The following is an 18,453-nucleotide window of genomic DNA, read 5'->3' on the forward strand; positions in this document are numbered from 1 at the left end:
TGTAACTCTCTCTCTGTAACTGTAATGTCTCTCTCTCTAACTCTAACTCTCTCAGACACTGTAACTCTCTCTCTCTGTAACTCTCTCTCAGACACTGTAATGTCTCTCTCTCTCTGTAACTCTCTGTCAGACTCTGTAACTCTCTCTCTGTAACTCTCTCTCTCTGTAACTCTCTCTCTCTCTGTAACTCTCTTCTCTGTAACTCTCTCTCAGACTGTAATGTCTCTCTCTCTCTGTAACTCTCTCCCTCAGACTCTGTAATGTGTAACTCTCTCTCTCTGTAACTCTCTCTCTCTGTAACTACTGTAACTGTCTCTCTCTCTGTAACTCTCTCTCTGTAACTCTCTCTCTCTCTCTGTAACTCTCTCTTCTCTCTGTAACTCTCTCTCTCTGTAACTCTCTGTCAGACACTGTAATGTCTCTCTAACTCTCTCTGTAACTCTCTGTAACTCTCTCTGTAATCTCTCTCTCTCTGTAACTCTCTGTCAGACACTGTAATGTCTCTCTCTCTGTAACTCTCTCTCAGACACTGTAATCTCTCTCTCTGTAACTCTCTCTCTCTGTACTGTAATGTCTGTAGCTCTCTCTCTGTAACTCTGTCTCTCTGTAACTCTCTCTCTCTCTGTAACTCTCTCTCTCTGTAACTGTCTCTCTCTCTCTCTGTAACTCTCTCTCTGTAACTCTCTCTCTCTGTAACTCTCTCTCTCTCTGTAACTCTCTCTCTCTCTCTCTCTCTCTGTAACTCTCTCTCTCTGTAATGTCTCTCTCTGTAACTCTCTCTCAGACTCTGTAATCTCTCTCTCTCTGTAACTCTCTCTCTCTCTCTCTGTAACTCTCTCTCTCTCTGTAACTCTCTCTCAGACACTGTAACTCTCTCTCTCTGTAACTCTCTCTCTCACTGTAACTCTCTCTCTCTCTCTCTGTAACTCTCTCTCTCACTGTAACTCTCTCTCTCTGTAACTCTCTCTCTGTAACTCTCTCTCTCTCTGTAACTCTCTCTCTCACTGTAACTCTCTCTCTCTCTCTGTAACTCTCTCTCTGTAACTGTAATGTCTCTCTCTCTGTAACTCTCTCTCTGTAATGTCTCTCTCTGTAACTCTCTCTCTGACACTGTAATCTCTCTCTCTGTAACTCTCTCTCTCACTGTAATGTCTCTCTCTGTAACTCTCTCTCTCTCTGAACACTGTAATGTCTCTCTCTCTCACTGTAACTCTCTCTCTCTCTGTACTGTAATGTCTCTCTCTCTCTGTAACTCTCTCTCTCTGTAACTCTCTCTCTCTCTGTAACTCTCTCTCTCTCTGTAACTCTCTTTCTCTGTAACTCTCTCTCTCTCTGTAACTGTCTCTCTGTAACTCTCTCTCAGACACTGTAATGTCTCTCTTTCTCAATAACTCTCTGTCAGACACTGTAACTCTCTCTCTCTCTGTAACTCTCTCTCTGTCTCTCTCTCTGTAATGTCTCTCTCTGTAACTCTCTGTCAGACACTGTAATCTCTCTCTCTCTCTGTAACTCTCTCTCAGACTCTGTAATGTCTCTCTCTCTGTAACTCTCTCTGTAACTCTCAACACTCTCTGTAATCTCTCTCTCTCTGTAACTCTCTCTCTCTGTCACACTGTAACTCTCTCTCTCTCTCTGTAACTCTCTCTCTCTGTAACTTTCTCTCTCTGTAACTCTCTCAGACACTCTCTCTCTGTAACTCTCTCTCTCTCTCTGTAACTCTCTCTCTGTAACTCTCTCTCTGTAACTCTCTAATCTCTGTAACTCTCTCTCTCTGTAACTCTCTCTCTCTGTAATGTCTCTCTCTCTGTAACTCTCTCTCTGTAACACTGTCTCTCTGTAACTCTCTCTCTCTCTGTAACTCTCTCTCTCTCTGTAACTTTCTCTCTGTAACTCTCTCTCTGTAACTCTCTCTCTCTCTCTGTAACTCTCTCTCTCTCACTGTAACTCTCTCTCTCTCTCTGTAACTCTCTCTCTCTCTGTAACTCTCTCTCTCTCTGTAACTCTCTCTCTCTCTGTAACTCTCTCTCTCTCTGTAACTCTCTCTCTCTCTGTAACTTTCTCTCTGTAATTTTCTCTCTGTAACTCTCTCTCTGTAACTCTCTCTCTCTCACTGTAACTCTCTCTCTCTGTAACTCTCTCTCACTGTAACTCTCTCTCACTGTAACTCTCTCTCTCACTGTAACTCTCTCTCTCTCTGTAACTCTCTCTCACTGTAACTCTCTCTCTCTGTAACTCTCTCTCTGTAACTCTCTTTCTCTGTAACTCTCTCTCTCTCTGTAACTCTCTCTCTGTAACTCTCTCTCTCTCTGTAACTCTCTCTCTGTAACTCTCTCCCTCTCTCTTCGTAACTCTCTCTCTGTAACTCTCTCTCTCTGTAACTTTCTCTCTGTAACATTCTCTCTGTAAATCTCTCTCTCTGTTACTCTCTCTCTCTCTGTAACTCTCTCTCTGTAACTCTCTCTCTGTAACTCTCTCTCTGTAATGTCTCTCTCTCTCTGTAACTCTCTCTCTAACTCTGTCTCTCTCTAACTCTCTCTCTCTCTGTAACTCTCTCTCTCTCTGTAACTCTCTCTCTCTGTAATCTCTCTCTCTGTAACTCTCTCTCTCTCTGTAACTCTCTCTCTCTCTCTCTAACTCTCTCTGTAACTCTCTCTCTGTAACTCTCTCTCTCTGTAACTCTCTCTCTCTGTAACTCTCTCTCTGTAACTCTCTCCCTCTCTCTCTGTAACTCTCTCTCTGTAACTCTCTCTCTCTAACTTTCTCTCTGTAACTTTCTCTCTGTAAATCTCTCTCTCTGTTACTCTCTCTCTCTGTAACAATCTAACTCTCTCTCTGTAACTCTCTCTCTCTGTAACTGTCTCTCTCTGTAACTCTCTCTCACTGTAACTCTCTCTCTGTAACTCTCTCTCTCACTGTAATCTCTCTCTCTGTAACTCTCTCTCTCTGTAATGTCTCTCTCTGTAACTCTCTCTTTCTCTGTAACTCTCTCTCTCTCTCTGTAACTCTCTCTCTCTGTAGCTCTCTCTCTGTAACTCTCTCTCTCTCTGTAACTCTCTCTCTCTCTGTAACTCTCTCCCTCTCTGTAACTCTCTCTCTCTCTGTAACTGTAACTCTCTCTCTCTGTAACTCTCTCTCTCTCTAACTCTCTCTCTCTCTCTGTAACTCTCTCTCTCTCTGTAACTCTCTCTCTCACTGTAACTCTCTCTCTGTAACTCTCTCTCTCTCACTGTAACTCTCTCTCTCTAACTTTCTCACTGTAACTCTCTTTCTCTGTAACTCTCTCTCTCTCTGTAACTCTCTCTCTCTCCCTAACTCTCTTTCTCTGTAACTCTCTCTCTCTCTGTAACTCTCTCTCTGTAACTCTCTCTCTGTAACTCTCTCCCTCTCTCTCTCTCTCTCTCTCTCTGTAACTCTCTCTCTCTGTAACTTTCTCTCTGTAACATTCTCTCTGTAAATATCTCTCTCTGTTACTCTCTCTCTCTCTGTAACTCTCTCTCTGTAACTCTCTCTCTCTCTGTAACTCTCTCTCTCTCTCACTGTAACTCTCTCTCACTGTAACTCTCTCTCTCTCACTGTAACTCTCTCTCTAACTTTCTCACTGTAACTCTCTTTCTCTGTAACTCTCTCTCTCTCTGTAACTCTCTCTCTCTCTCTGTAACTCTCTCTCTGTAACTCTCTCTCTCTGTAACTCTCTCTCTCTCTGTAACTCTCTCTCTCTCTCTCTCTAACTTTCTCTCTGTAACTCTCTTCTCTCTGTAACTCTCTCTCTCTGTAACTCTCTCTCTGTAACTCTCTCTCTGTAACTCTCTCTCTGTAACTCTCTCTCTCTCTGTAACTCTCTCTCTGTAACTCTCTCTCTCTAACTTTCTCTCTGTAACTTTCTCTCTGTAAATCTCTCTCTCTGTTACCTCTCTCTCTCTGTAACAATCTATCTCTCTCTGTAACTCTCTCTCTCTCTGTAACTCTCTCTCTCTGTAACTCTCTCTCTCTGTACTCTCTCTGTAACTCTCTCTCTCTCTCTCTGTAACTCTCTCTCTCTGTAACTTTCTCTCTGTAACTCTTTCTCTCTGTAATCTCTCTCTCTCTGTAACTCTCCCTCTCCCTCTCTCTCTCTATATCTCTCTCTGTAACTCTCTCTCTCTCACTGTAACTCTCTCTCTCTATCTTTCTCGCTGTAACTCTCTTTCTCTGTAACTCTCTCTCTCTCTCTGTAACTTCTCTCTCTGTAACTCTCTCTCTCTGTAACTCTCTCTCTCTCTGTAACTCTCTCTCTCTCTGTAATGTCTCTCTCTGTAACTCTCTCTCTCTGTAACTCTCTCTCTCTCTCTCTCTCTGTAACTCTCTCTCTGTAACTGTAATCTCTTCTCTCTCTCTGTAACTCTCTGTCTCACTCTCTGTAACTCTCTCTCTCTGTAACTCTCTCTCAACTCTCTAACTCTCTCTCTCTAACTCTCTGTAACTCTCTGTAACTCTCTCTCTGTAACTCTCTCTCTAACTCTCTCTGTAACTCTCTCTCTCTGTAACTCTCTCTCTGTAACTCTCTCTCTCTGTAACTCTCTCTCTGTAACTCTCTCTCTCTGTAACTCTCTCTCTGTAACTCTCTCTCTCTGTAACTCTCTCTCTCTCTGTAACTCTCTCTCTCTCTGTAACTCTCTCTCTCTGTAACTCTCTCTCTCTCTCTCTCTCTCTCTCTCTCTCTGTAACTCTCTCTCTCTCTCTGTAACTCTCTCTCTGTAACTCTCTCTCTCTAACTTTCTCTCTCTCTCTCTGTAACTCTCTCTCTCTCTCTCTAACTCTCTCTCTCTCTCTCTGTAACTCTCTCTCTCTCTCTGTAACTCTCTCTCTCTCTCTAACTCTCTCTCTCTCTGTAACTCTCTCTCTCTGTAACTCTCTCTCTCTGTAACTCTCTCTCTCTCTCTCTCTAACTCTCTCTCTGTAACTCTCTCTGTAACTCTCTCTCTGTAACTCTCTCTCTCTCTAACTGTAACTCTCTCTCTGTAACTCTCTCTCTCTCTCTCTCTGTAACTCTCTCTCTCTCTGTAACTCTCGACACTGTAACTCTCTCTCTTCTGTAACTCTCTCTCTCTGTAACTCTCTCTCTCTCTCTCTCTGTAACTCTCTCTCTCTGTAACTGTAACTCTCTCTCTCTCTCTCTGTAACTCTCTCTCTCTCTCTCTCTGTAACTCTCTCTCTCTGTAACTCTCTCTCTCTGTAACTCTCTCTCTCTCTCTCTGTAACTCTCTCTGTAACTTCTCTCTCTGTAACTCTCTCTCTCTCTCTCTGTAACTCTCTCTCTCTCTCGCTGTAACTCTTCTCTCTCTCTGTAACTCTCTCTCTCTGTAACTCTCTCTCTCTCTAACTCTCTCTCTCTCTCTCTGTAACTCTCTCTCTCTCTCTGTAACTCTCTCTCTCTCTGTAACTCTCTCTCTCTCTCTCTGTAACTTCCTCTCTGTAACTTTCTCTCTGTAACTCTCTCTCTCTGTAACTCTCTCTCTCTCTCTCTGTAACTCTCTCTCTCTCACTGTAACTCTCTCTCTCTCACTGTAACTCTCTCTCCTTCTCACTGTAACTCTCTCTCTCTCACTGTAACTCTCTCCCTCTCTCTCTTTCTCTGTAACTCTCTCTCTCTCTGTTACTCTCTCTCTCTGTAACTATCTCTCTCTCTCTGTAACTCTCTCTCTCTCTGTAACTCTCTGTCTCTCTGTAACTCTCTCTCTCTCTAACTTTCTCGCTGTAACTCTCTTTCTCTGTAACTCTCTCTCTCTGTAACTATCTCTCTGTAACTCTCTCTCTCTCTGTAACTCTCTCTCTGTAACTCTCTCCCTCTCTCTCTGTAACTCTCTCTCTCTGTAACTCTCTCTGTAACTCTCTCTCTCTGTAACTCTCTCTCTGTAACTCTCTCTCTCTCTCTGTAACTTTCTCTCTGTAACTCTCTCTCTCTCTGTAACTCTCTCTCTCTCTCTGTAACTCTCTCTCTCTGTAACTCTCTCTCTCTGTAACTCCTCTCTCTCTGTAACTCTCTCTCTCTCTGTAACTCTCTCTCTCTCTGTAACTTCTCTCTCTGTAACTCTCTCTCCCTCTCTAACTCTCTCTCTCTCTCTCTGTAACTCTCTCTCTCTCTCTGTAACTCTCTCTCTCTCTCTGTAACTCTCTCTCTCTGTAACTCTCTTTCTCTCTGTAACTTTCTCTCTGTAACTCTCTCTCTCTGTAACTCTCTCTCTCTGTAACTCTCTCTCTCTCTGTAACTCTCTCTCTCTCTCTCTCTGTAACTCTCTCTCTCTGTAACTCTCTCTCTCTGTAACTCTCTCTCTCTGTAACTTTCTCTCTCTGTAACTCTCTCTCTCTCTCTAACTCTCTCTCTCTGTAACTGTCTCTCTCTCTCTGTAACTCTCTCTCTCTCTCACTGTAACTCTCTCTCTCTCTCTCTCTCTGTAACTCTCTCTCTGTAACTCTCTCTCTGTCTCTCTGTAACTCTCTCTCTCTCTGTAACTCTCTGTAACTCTCTCTCTCTGTCTCTCTGTAACTTATCTCTCTCTGTAACTCTCTCTCTCTGTAACTCTCTCTCTCTCTCTGTAACTCTCTCTCTCTCTCTGTAACTCTCTCTCTCTCACTGTAACTCTCTCTCCTTCTCACTGTAACTCTCTCTCTCTGTAACTCTCTCTCTCTCTCTGTAACTCTCTCTCTCTGTAACTCTCTCTCTCTGTAACTCTCTCTCTCTCTCTCTGTAACTCTCTCTCTCTGTAACTCTCTCTCTCTAACTCTCTCTCTCTCTCTAACTCTCTCTCTCTCTCTGTAACTCTCTCTCTGTAACTCTCTCTCTCTGTAACTCTCTAACTTTCTCTCTGTAACTCTAGCTCTCTGTAACTATCTCTCTCTCTGTAACTCTCTCTCTCTCTGTAACTCTCTCTCTCTCTCTCTCTGTAACTCTCTCTCTCTCTGTAACTCTCTCTCTCTCTGTAACTATCTCTCTGTAACTGTAACTCTCTGTAACTCTCTCTCTCTGTAACTCTCTCTCTGTAACTGTAACTCTCTCTCTCTGTAACTTCTCTCTCTGTAACTCTCTCTCTGTAACTCTCTGTAACTCTTTCTCTCTCTGTAACTCTCTCTCTGTAACTCTGTAACTCTCTCTCTCTCTCTCTCTGTAACTCTCTCTCTCTAACTCTCTCTCTCTGTAACTCTCTCTCTCTGTAACTCTCTCTCTCTGTAACTATCTCTCTCTGTAACTCTCTCTCTCTCTGTAACTCTCTCTCTGTAACTCTCTCTCTCTCTGTAACTCTCTCTCTGTAACTCTCTCTCTCTCTGTAACTTCTCTCTCTGTAACTCTCTCTCTGTAACTCTCTCTCTGTAACTCTCTCTCTCTGTAACTCTCTCTCTCTCTGTAACTCTCTCTCTCTGTAACTTTCTCTCTGTAACTCTCTCTCTCTCTGTAACTCTCTCTCTGTAACTTTCTCTCTGTAACTCTAGCTCTCTGTAACTATCTCTCTCTGTAACTCTCTCTCTGTAACTCTCTCTCTAACTTTCTCTCTCTCTGTAACGCTCTCTCTCTCTGTAACTTTCTCTCTGTAACTATCTTGCTATAACTCTCTCTCTCTGTAACTCTATCTCTCTGTAACTCTATCTCTCTGTAACTTTCTCTCTGTAACTTTCTCTCTCTGTAACTATCTCTCTCTCTGTAACTCTCTCTCTCTGTAACTCTCTCTCTCTGTAACTCTTTCTCTCTCTCTGTAACTCTCTCTCTCTCTCTGTAACTCTCTCTCTCTCTCTCTCTGTAACTCTCTCTCTCTCTGTAACTTTCTCTCTGTAACTTTCTCTCTGTAACTATCTCTCTGTAACTCTCTCTCTGTAACTCTCTCTCTCTGTAACTCTTTCTCTCTCTCTCTGTAACTTTCTCTCTGTAACTCTCTCTCTCTGTAACTATCTCTCTCTGTAACTCTCTCTCTCTGTAACTCTTCTCTCTCTGTAACTTTCTCTTTGTAACTCTCTCTCTCTCTGTAACTCTCTCTCTGTAACTCTCTCTCTGTAACTCTCTCTCTCTGTAACTCTCTCTCTGTAACTCTCCCTCTCTGTAACTATCTCTCTCTGTAACTATCTCTCTCTGTAACTTTCTCTCTGTAACTATCTTGCTATAACTCTCTCTCTCTCTGTAACTCTCTCTCTGTAACTCTCTCTCTCTGTAACTTTCTCTCTGTAACTCTCTCTCTCTGTAACTCTCTCTCTCTCTGTAACTCTCTCTCTCTCTGTAACTCTCTCTGTAACTCTCTCTCTCTCTGTAACTCTCTCTCTGTAACTCTCTCTCTCTCTCTCTGTAACTCTCTCTCTGTAACTCTCTCTCTGTAACTTTCTCTCTGTAACTCTAGCTCTCTGTAACTCTCTCTCTGTAACTCTCTCTCTCTGTAACTTTCTCTAACTTTCTCTCTCTCTGTAACTCTCTCTCTCTGTAACTTTCTCTCTGTAACTATCTTGCTATAACTCTCTCTCTCTCTGTAACTCTCTCTCTGTAACTTTCTCTCTGTAACTTTCTCTCTCTGTAACTATGTCTCTCTGTAACTTTATCTCTTCAACCCTCTCTCTCTCGCTCTCTGTAACTTCTCTCTCTGTAACTCTCTCTCTGTATCTCTCTCTCTGTAACTTTCTCTCTTGCTGTAACTCTCTCTCTGTAATTCTCTCTCTCTCTCACTGTAACTCTGTCTCTCTGTAACTCTCTCCCTCTCTGTAACTCTCTGTAATTCTCTCTCTGTAACTCTCTCGCTGTTACTCTCTCCCTCTCTCTGTAACTCTCTCTGTTTCTTTCTCTCCCTTTCTCTCTCTCCCTCACACACACAGTGCCGTCCATCCAAGGGCAGAAAGCGAGGGTTTTGCTGGTGTGTCGACAAGTATGGGCAGCCATTGCCAAGTTTCAACGGGAAGGAGAGAGCAGACACCCAGTGCTACAACTCTGAGAGCCAATAAGACCTGAGCAGCAAGAAGGAACCAGAGAGAGAGAGAGAGAGGCGGAGAGAAAGAAAAGGGAGCCATGAACACACAGAAAAACTATGAGGATATTGGGATCCAAAAGGGTCCAAAATGGCTGGGCCTGGACGTGTTGGCTGGCATTGATGATACTTTGGCCAACAGGAAGGCAGGGCAGGAGGATGGAAGACAGGGCAGGAGGAGTGGCTTGAGAAGAGGACTCATCCAATCACACTCCTTGTGTCCAACACACACCCTCCAATGCTATGTGCTGCTCCTATGCACTGTAAGCAGTGTGTGGATGGATTCTCCATAGACAGAGGGCAGTACTTCTAAGGACAATTAGATAATTAATTCCATTGCAGAGGGCTAGCCTTGATGATTACAGACTTGATGACAGACTTATATACAGTAATTCTGTATGTTTGATATGTTACTGTATGTATTTGTGTGGTTGTGTGGTTGTGTGTGTGTGTGTGTGTGTGTGTGTGTGTGTAATACAAGTGTGTCTGTGTGTGTGTGTGTGTGTGTGAAATACAAGTGTGTCTATCTGTGTGTCTATGTGTGTCTATCTGTGTCTATCTGCTGGTGTGTGACCACCTTGTGGCACAGTACAGTACAATGTCATAAAACGCCTTCCCACTTTGTGCCAGAGGATACATACATCAGCTTTTAGTCCAACCTGTATCTCACTGCAGCATCACTGCCCTTTCCTCAGGACCATTTAAGGGAGTTGACTATAGAGCTGGATACTGTTCTCATCTTCCCTATGCAACTCATATACATCTTCATGTAAGTACATTCCCTATACTTCCACCAGTGGAACATACAGTGCATTCGGAAAATGTTCAGACCACTTGACTTTTTCCACATTTTGTTACGTTACAGTCTTATTCTAAAATTGATTAAATCGTTTTTTTCCCGTCATCATTCTACACACAATACCCCATAATGATAAAGCAAAAACATTTTTTTACACATTTTTGCTAATTTATTAAAAGTAAAAAACTGAAATATGACATTTACGTAAGTATTCAGACCCTTCACTCAGTACTTTGTTGAAGCACCTTTGGCAGCAATTACAGCCTCGTTAGTCATCTTGGGTATGACGCTACAAGCTTGGCACACCTGTATTTGGAGAGTTTCTCCCATTCTTCTTTCCAGATTATCTCAAGCTCTGTCAGGTTGGATGGGGAGTGTCGCTGCACAGCTATTTTCAGGTCTTTCCGGAGATGTTCAATCGGGTTCAAGTCCGGGCTCTGGGTGGGCCACTCAAGGACATTCAGTGACTTATCCCGAAGCCACTCCTGCGTTGTATTGGCTGTGTGTTTAGGGTCATTGTCCTGTTGGAAGGTGAACCTTTACCCCAGTCTGAGGTCCTGAGCACTCTGGAGCAGGTTTTCATCAAGGATCTCTCTGTGCTTTGCTCCGTTTATCTTTCCCTCGTTCCTGACTAGTCTCTCCCAGTCCCTGACGCTGAAAAACATCCCCACAACATAATGCTGCCACCACCATTCTTCACCGTAGAGATGGTGCCAGTTTTCCTCCAAACGTGACACTTGGCACGTTTTTCTGTTTTCAGAGATTCCTTTTCACCTTTTAGCTGTGCCTTGGTTAAAGGTCAATATTCTCTATCCTTGTATCAAAAAAAGTGTATTTATAACAAATAAATGCAGTAAAGTTGACACCAGCTTCCATTGCTATGCGATTTACTTTTGTAAGTGTGTTGTCTGAATATGCTAAAGATTTCTAAATGTCCATGATCCTTATTGATGATGCTGAGATTTGGAATACTTTTTGTTCACAATTATAACTTGGTATCCCTCATAACTATTGCCACTGGAGGTTCTGTTGAGGCTTGCTGCAGAAGTAACCCTGCATGTTGCTAGCTCTGGAAATGTTTTTAATTCCCACCAGGGTTGTCCCCAAAATGGTACCCTGTTCCCTATGTAGTGCACTACTTTTGACCAGGTCTATAGTAGTGCACTACAGGGAATCGGGTACCATTCTATACTTTACCCAGGAGTCTTTTCTCATAATTTGTTGAGAACCAAGTGTTCCCACAACCTCTGGGTTAATAAAGCCAGGGGATATACAAGAACCTCTGTTACACAAATAAATACTTCATGTAATGAAGTTACTGGTGTCTTCATTCAACGCTCTCCAAACTTGCCGCGTCCTTAATATGTTCTATGCTACAGAAACATGCTCTAAAACAAACATTGAGGTTAACGTGTTTATTGAAAGCACAAATTACAACAGTAACTAACATTGGTTTGTTACAAATCATACAAAAAGTTATAGCAGCATATCTCATCACATATTTCTGACTTGCTGTCAGGAATAGTTTGACATATAATAAATACAGACATTACATCAAACAAAAGAGAACTTCCTTTCAGACAAATGAAACAATGACCTCACATGAGGGTGGTGTACGTGCAGAGAGTTGGTAGAAAACTGTCCCAAAAAACATCTGCTAAACCAGAAGACCTGCACAGACCAGTAGAGGTAGATGAAGACAGAAAAACTCCCCCAAAACCAAACAGGGGCTTGGATGAGCAGTGATATGTTTGTGCCTGGCCACCAGATGCATACTTGTGGAACTTTAAGCATTTCCCCAATACCCATTGAGGAAATGTCAATGAGAATACCTTCCTAAACTGTCAACATGTTGAATGAATGAATGGCTGTGTCGTTTTATTTACTGTGCACGGGTCCACCTGGTTGAATGAATCAAAAACAGATTCTGAAGACCCTGAACTGGGTTTGGCAGAGCTGGAGACCTGTGGTCTTCAGAGATGGAGTTATTTAGTCAGAAACACAAATGCATACACTGTTGCCCTATTTACAATCAGAAAATAGGAAACATAAACAATCTAAAAATGACAAATGGTCCATACTTGTAAGCACATCCGCGTTTTGAATAAATAAGGTGTTATACATCACGTAAATAAATTAAGAGTAATTACATAAAAAAAAAAATGTGTGCTTATTTGAATGAGTGTGTATTTATACATGTTTGTAAAAGAAAGTCAGTATATATATGATGTGGATGTGTGTAGGTTTGAGGGCACCTATAATGTGTGTTTAAGTGGAGTAAAAGACTGTATGTGTGTCAATACGTGTGCCTGTGAATGTGGGTCAGAGTGTCCATGATTTAGAGCTCCAGCTGGCACTCCAAGCCGGGTAGATAATTGGACCCCAGAATCTTCTTCCCATTCCAGGAGGACACACACCAACACCTGGCATGGGGTCCCACCAGAGACGACTCACACTAGAACACAACAGAAGAGGGGCCAATATATTCAATTACATGGATCAACTTCACTGCATTGATACATGTTTTCCTGGTCAGATCACACCATCTACCACTAATGAGCTAATGCTATTGCTAAACAAACCTACAGCTCAGGTGCTATGCCTTACTTGCTTGGCCTTGTAGAAGCCATGTTTGTCACAGTTGGGAAGGTAGAAGTTGGTGAACTTCTCTCCTAGTTCCTGCTGAGAGCTGGTTATCTTGTCCAGAGCTGCATGCAGCTCAATGTGGCAGGGACCCTGGGGACAAGACAAAGAGAACAGTCAACATCTGATACAAAACATACTGTATAATAAACACAGCAAGATGGACATAGAATACGTTATGAAATCAAATCAAACTTTATTTGTCACATGCACCGAATACAACAGGTGTATTTATACCTTACTGTGAAATGCTGACTTACAAGCCCTTAACCAACAATGCAGTTCAAGAAAGAGTTCCGAAAATATATAACAAATAAACCAAAGTAAAAATAATAATAAAAACACAATATAGTAACAATAACGAGGCTATATACAGGGGATACCGGTACCGAGTCAGTGTGAGGGGGTACAGGTTAGTCCAGGTAATTTGTACATGTAGGTAGAGGTGAAGTGACTATGCTTAGATAATAAACAGAGTAGCAGCAGTGTAAAAACAAATGGAGGGGGTCAATGTTATAGTCTGGCGGCCATTTGATTAATTGTTCAGCAGTCTTATGGCTTGGGGGTAGAAGCTGTTAAGGAGCCTTTTGGTCCAACACTAAGTTGTTATATCTGACTAAGAACATTAAATTGTCATGTGGTAAAATGCAAAGAAAATTGCATCTTGAGGGAGTAACATTTTCTCACTGAGTCTGGGTGGGTTTTTGTTAAGGGCAACAGCTTCCTCTGGTGGCTAAGAGCTAAATTGTCTTGAACTCTAAATTAGGTTCTCTCCACTAAGCTACAGCTGAAGAAGAAAGTAAGTCTGGGGCCATATAAAGCACCTGATTTAGGATCAGCCCTTACGAAAACAGATTGCAGTCAGAGTGCAGTATAAATGCAGTATTCTGCAAATACTGTGTTCAATATACCAGTTTTTTTTTACTACAGTAACAGTGCAGTCTAACTGCAGTTCAATTGCAGTACACTGCAGTTATTCTACAATTACTGCATCCAAAATACCACAGTCGACTGCAGTTTCTGCGGTTTCAATACTCCAATCTTTTTTGTAAGGGAGTTTAGCCTTTTACATCACAATGAAAAAGATTACATGCAGAGGGGGAGTACTGATTCTAGAGCAGAAGCTTGATACATATGTAAGTTATGCCCATCTGTTCCACCATTACAGTCTGAAGACCTACCGAACTTAAGTCAGATCAGGGACACGACTTTCACTGGGCGGGTTATGTCCACTCCCTCCCACACATTTTGAAATTGCATTTGTGTCACCCCCAGATTTATCATTGCAATGTGATAAAAAAAAGCGGAAACAGTGTGCTTTAGGACCATGCGGACGCCTCTGAGCAGTTGGGTAGGCTGTTTGGAGTGTTCAGCCTGCTGGATTTAGGACCTCGTGGACACCACAGAGCGGGCTGACAGGCTGTGTGAAGGCAAAGCTGCTGGAAGGCTGGCTGGACCAGCTTGAGAGAGTTGAGTATAGTTCAGTGTGTATGTTTTTGCACTCTTTCACCGAGTTGTAAAAGCAAGCAGAGCAGAAACGGGCTACTATTTAGGTAAGGTAACTGTTGTTTAACTTAACAGATTTTTTTTTACTAGTGTTTATTTGCAGTGCTGAGTTAGTATTGTAACTGACATGTAACAATAACTAATGTTTTATCCCCTCTCGACTGAGATGAATGAATAAGCTATGCTAGCTACTACAGCCAGGTCAGCTCTAGCCTCCAGTTCGGTCAGACAGCAATATGAGGTGGATATTATTATTATGTAACACCTGCTGTTTGTATGGAAATGTTTTGCAGCCTTTGTTTTGTCCCATTTCAGAAGTAATTGAACTTGGCTAGCTATCGCCAGTTGATGTACCGTTAGAGAGAGCTTCCAAAAGTTGTCGAAAGTTAGCTATTCTTTTTGCCTCAATCAAACGAGAAACCATCGGCCAAACGACTCAATATTGATATTCTGACGTTTTTTTCAGTGCAATGTGACTTTTATTAGTCAGTATGGTAATGTTAGTTTCCCTAGCTAATTCCCTACTTTTCACACTGTCATAGTAATAAATGGCTCTAACGTTACATGCTTCACTGTCAAGGTGCACAGTAGAGGTCAACCACAGTCCAGCTATGTTATTTTAGGTGTATGTGATGCAGCTCACTTGCCAGCCATGGTCCCAGCAATTCTGCACCCTACAGGCAATACCAAATGCACAAAAATAACTTCAGAAATAGGTTAAATTACCAGAGATTCTCACATGGCCCTTATATTGTAGTACTAGGCTATGTCAGCCAATTTGCTAGATGTAGTTTGAAGAGAGCAGAGTTGGGTGATCAATATTTATGCCTATTTCTATGCAATGTAGTAAACTATAGCCTAATCATAGGTCTATTTAGGAAGTAAATGTAACTGCCCCCATGCATAGGCTACAGCCTACTCTATTTAATTGAGACTACAAGCGCACCTGATTTCGCAGGTGTGGCTACTGAACTGGAAGCAGCGAGAATGATGAGCGGCACTTGCTAAAATTTGGCATAGGCCTATAGGACACAGCCTACCCTTAAGGAGGACCATTTGCAGGCAGAGGCAAATAAATGGGTCATCAATACTTATTGAAAAGGTTCAACGCTAGCTCACGACTTAGCCTATGTGCCCGTTACGCCTTTTCCTTTTCAATAATGACATTTTTGGATTGTACTTTCGACACACGTTTGTTGAACGCCCCCCACTTCTTGCCATTATCAATATTTATGTACAGACACTTGTAAACTACAGTCTATGAAATATACTTAACTATAATTATTCACTGCCATGGGATTCTCCGCCCATGTAGGCAGCCTACTCTATTTCAATGAGACCACACATACTAGGTGCACTTGAACTCTCACGCCCAACTAGGAGGGGTAGACTACTGAAGTTAAAGCAGCAAATTCTGAGTGTGAATAATGTGAGAAATGTGTACTACTATAACTATATGACAGCAGCTGAAGATTAAAGTTACAGTCTGGGATCTGGGAATAAATGGTCATTTCAACTATTGAACCATTGATTCTACTCTTGGATAATATAATGAATAGACTAAGGTAATTATTCATCATGCCTCATTTTAGGAGGATCAGATGGTGACAGGGGTCTCAGCAGGGTCGGGCAGCCAGGGAAGACCAGTCTGTGATAGAGGTGAGGTGAATTTTTGCACATACAACAATGAATTCTCTCTGTGTAGCAAACACTGGACAAGCCAGATGCAATTTTAAGGCAGTCTGACAAACCTCCATGGTTGATTTTCAAACTGTTTCAAGAGTTGAGAGGCTTTTCCTGATGACACAAAACATGTCAAACTAAAAAACTAGCTTCTGGTAGAAGCTATTGATGATGATGAATGGATACGGATGTGTTAGAATGCCCAGTCATGTTCATATAATCTCAGACATAAATGATTGCAGTTTAAGACCATCCATAGAACGTACTATATGCCAGTGAAACCGAATTAGATGCACTCAGAAAGGTCACTCCTCTCCTGGGGGTTTAAAACACACAAGGGGACATATTTGCATATTTTATGGGCTTGTGAAAGCTGCATGGCTGAATTCTGGTAAAGAGTATGTTCTTTTGTCTCAGCATGTCTACAGATTCTCCCTTCTCACTGTTGATACCGGAGACTTATCTGAAAAACTGTGTATCCAAGCATTTATACTGGCTAAGAAATTAATTGACATTAATTGGAAGGTCGGTTATCCTCCTACAATGTCAAGTTATGTGTCACTAGATTTGATTTATTACAAGATTAAGGACTGAATGCCTTATATGGAATACGGTACTACAAAATGAGTCTGTATTGAAAAGATACCCACTTCAGGGGAGATACCTTTTTAGGCATTCCCTAGCTGCTGGGCTGCGCAGTCCTAGCCCTGGGGTCTGCCGTCCTGTGGGTTGTCACTCCTAATACTACCAAAACCAATTAGGAATGTTTCACTAAGATCCTAAAGCCGAGTGGGGTGTGTTGGGTTTGGGCGCTGCAGGGAAGTGGACCCCTAGGTACAGGACAGGGCAACACAGCTATATTGTGTGCAAATAAAAAGAGCTCTACAGTACTATTAGTTTTATGAGATTAATTATACGGAGGATTTGCTGTTTCTGTGTGTTAATGTATATTTGAGGTGTATGTCAGGTTTTTTTCCAAACCTTTCCCTTTGGGAATTAAACAAAATTAAAAGTGTGACCTGAGAAGGAAATTGTGTTGGGAAAAGAGTTGAGTTATTGACTAGATTGGTCGGGGTGGCAGCTCGGGCTGGCTGGTCGGTCTGGCTGAAATTTGATATAGAGGATGTCTTTATAAAGACAAAGTATTTTTTCAAGAGTCGTTCATTTGTTAGGCTACTGGTTAAAGGTGCAACAATATTTATTATAGAATTACCTTTGATCAAGTTCTGTCTTATTAACCACTTAAACATATTTATTAAGGATCTCTTACCTAGCTTGATGACTGTGGGCATGTTTGCTTACTTTTTGTTATAGACTGGATTGTGTAAAATTGCAGGAAATTAGCTTTAGATAGGCCCCAAAATCTGGGGGAGGACCCCCTGACTCTCCACCAAGTTATGTCCCCCCCACTTCTAAAACCAAAGTGGCGGCCCTGCTTCAGATTGAATACTGTGCATACCTGTTCCACCAGTTTCTTGCGGATGGTGTTGACCTTGGCCTTGATGCTCTCCTGAGCCCCCTCATTTTTGGTGTCAAAGGGGGTGTTGAGTCCCAGGAAGTAGGCTAGGGAGCTGTGGTCTGGCACCCCTTCTACTTTCTCTGTGGATTAGAGAGAGAAATTAGTGGGTAAGTATACCATGTTTTACATAAGTTTAGATTCTATCCTTTTGATTATGTTGTCAAAAAAGGTTTAATTTGTAGATTGTCCAACATCTTTATAAATAAGTAATAGCTGAAGGAAGGAATCAATGAATGAAAAACAAAAACATAAAGGACAAAAAGCGGAGTCTACCTTGTCCCTGGTCCTCAGTGCAGATGGCCTGTCCTCTGGTGAGGGAGTGGAGGGGTCTAGGATCCCCAGCTCTTGGGCTGCATTTTAACCCCTGAGCACAGTGGGCCGTGTATACCCCACAGGAGGCCCCCTTCTCCAGGGCACATGCCATGCAGCAGCCACAGCCTGGCTCCCTTAGAACCTGCTTACAGTCTGGGGAGATGGCCGGGCATTCATCCAGCTTCTCCTGGGTACAGGGGGCACAGCGAATAGGCTCCGGGCCCACCACAGGGGAAGACTGGGCCAGAGTGGTCAGGAGGGACAATGACGTCGCTGCCAGCAGGGTCAACTTCTTATATAATCCAAGCATCTCGAATCTTCAGGTGTAGAAAGACTAAAATCTACAGTCAGGTGTAGATGTGAATTTTCTTCAAGTGAGGTTTTTAATCTTCAAGTGTAGTTTTTGCTTAGTCCTCAAGTACTTATGAGAAGCACAATATACTGTAAATAGGCATCTATAGGTTTCCTTCTTTCTTTCTGAACTGAATTCTCAGAACAAAGGAGTTGCAGTATTTATACAGAGCTCTGACCGTCAGGGAGGTTAATGTTTGAACCAGTGACTCCAGATAAACATTTTGGCAAGACAGCGCAGGACCAGCATTAGCTGTACTGGGTGGGTTGACCTCTGGTAGAGTGTGTAGATCTGAACTGGGGTTCACTGAAGCTGCCTGCCTGCCATGTCGTCAATATTTACTCTGGGACGAGGAGTGATTGTACAAGGTGATGTTGGAAAACATTGCAAAATCAATTCGTTGTTTTTTTGGTTTTGACCCCTCGATCGTTCATACTGTACATACTGTATGATGTGGGGGACAAACTAATAATGGATTGATGTTAAGTTGTGCATTGAGATTCATCCTTTGGTACATGACTTACCTAAGGGTCAGAAGTTATAGGTCAGTCATGAACTGGATATGATTTGATTCTACTCTACTTTCATAAACCATGTGTTGTTCAGCCCATGTGGTGGACTAGGGGTCATCTGCAGGGCACATAAACATGATCATCCCATCAGTTAC

General features: G+C 42.4%; 2 protein-coding genes across 2 annotated transcripts in view; one reads left to right on the top strand and one right to left on the bottom strand.

Annotated features, from left to right (window-relative positions):
* LOC115114519 (insulin-like growth factor-binding protein 3) overlaps positions 1-10,639 on the top strand; it is a 31,232-nt gene extending 20,593 nt beyond the window's left edge. The window contains exon 4 of the mRNA XM_029642820.2: positions 8,824-10,639. Coding sequence (XP_029498680.1) covers positions 8,824-8,949 — 126 coding nt within the window. The 3' untranslated portion in view covers positions 8,950-10,639. The remainder of the gene's footprint in view (positions 1-8,823) is intronic.
* A 532-nt stretch (positions 10,640-11,171) lies between these two features.
* Positions 11,172-17,997, bottom strand: LOC115114520 (insulin-like growth factor-binding protein 1). The gene is made up of 4 exons (XM_029642821.2): positions 17,396-17,997; positions 17,063-17,202; positions 12,379-12,507; positions 11,172-12,226 (listed from the first exon to the last, which is right to left on the bottom strand). The coding sequence occupies exons 1-4, from the start codon at positions 17,742-17,744 to the stop codon at positions 12,110-12,112; spliced, it is 735 nt and encodes a 244-aa protein (XP_029498681.1). The 5' UTR covers positions 17,745-17,997; the 3' UTR covers positions 11,172-12,109.
* Positions 17,998-18,453: the final 456 nt, after the last annotated feature.

The sequence above is a fragment of the Oncorhynchus nerka genome, linkage group LG9b (genome assembly GCF_034236695.1).
Source record: "Oncorhynchus nerka isolate Pitt River linkage group LG9b, Oner_Uvic_2.0, whole genome shotgun sequence".
NCBI classification, from domain to species: domain Eukaryota; kingdom Metazoa; phylum Chordata; class Actinopteri; order Salmoniformes; family Salmonidae; genus Oncorhynchus; species Oncorhynchus nerka.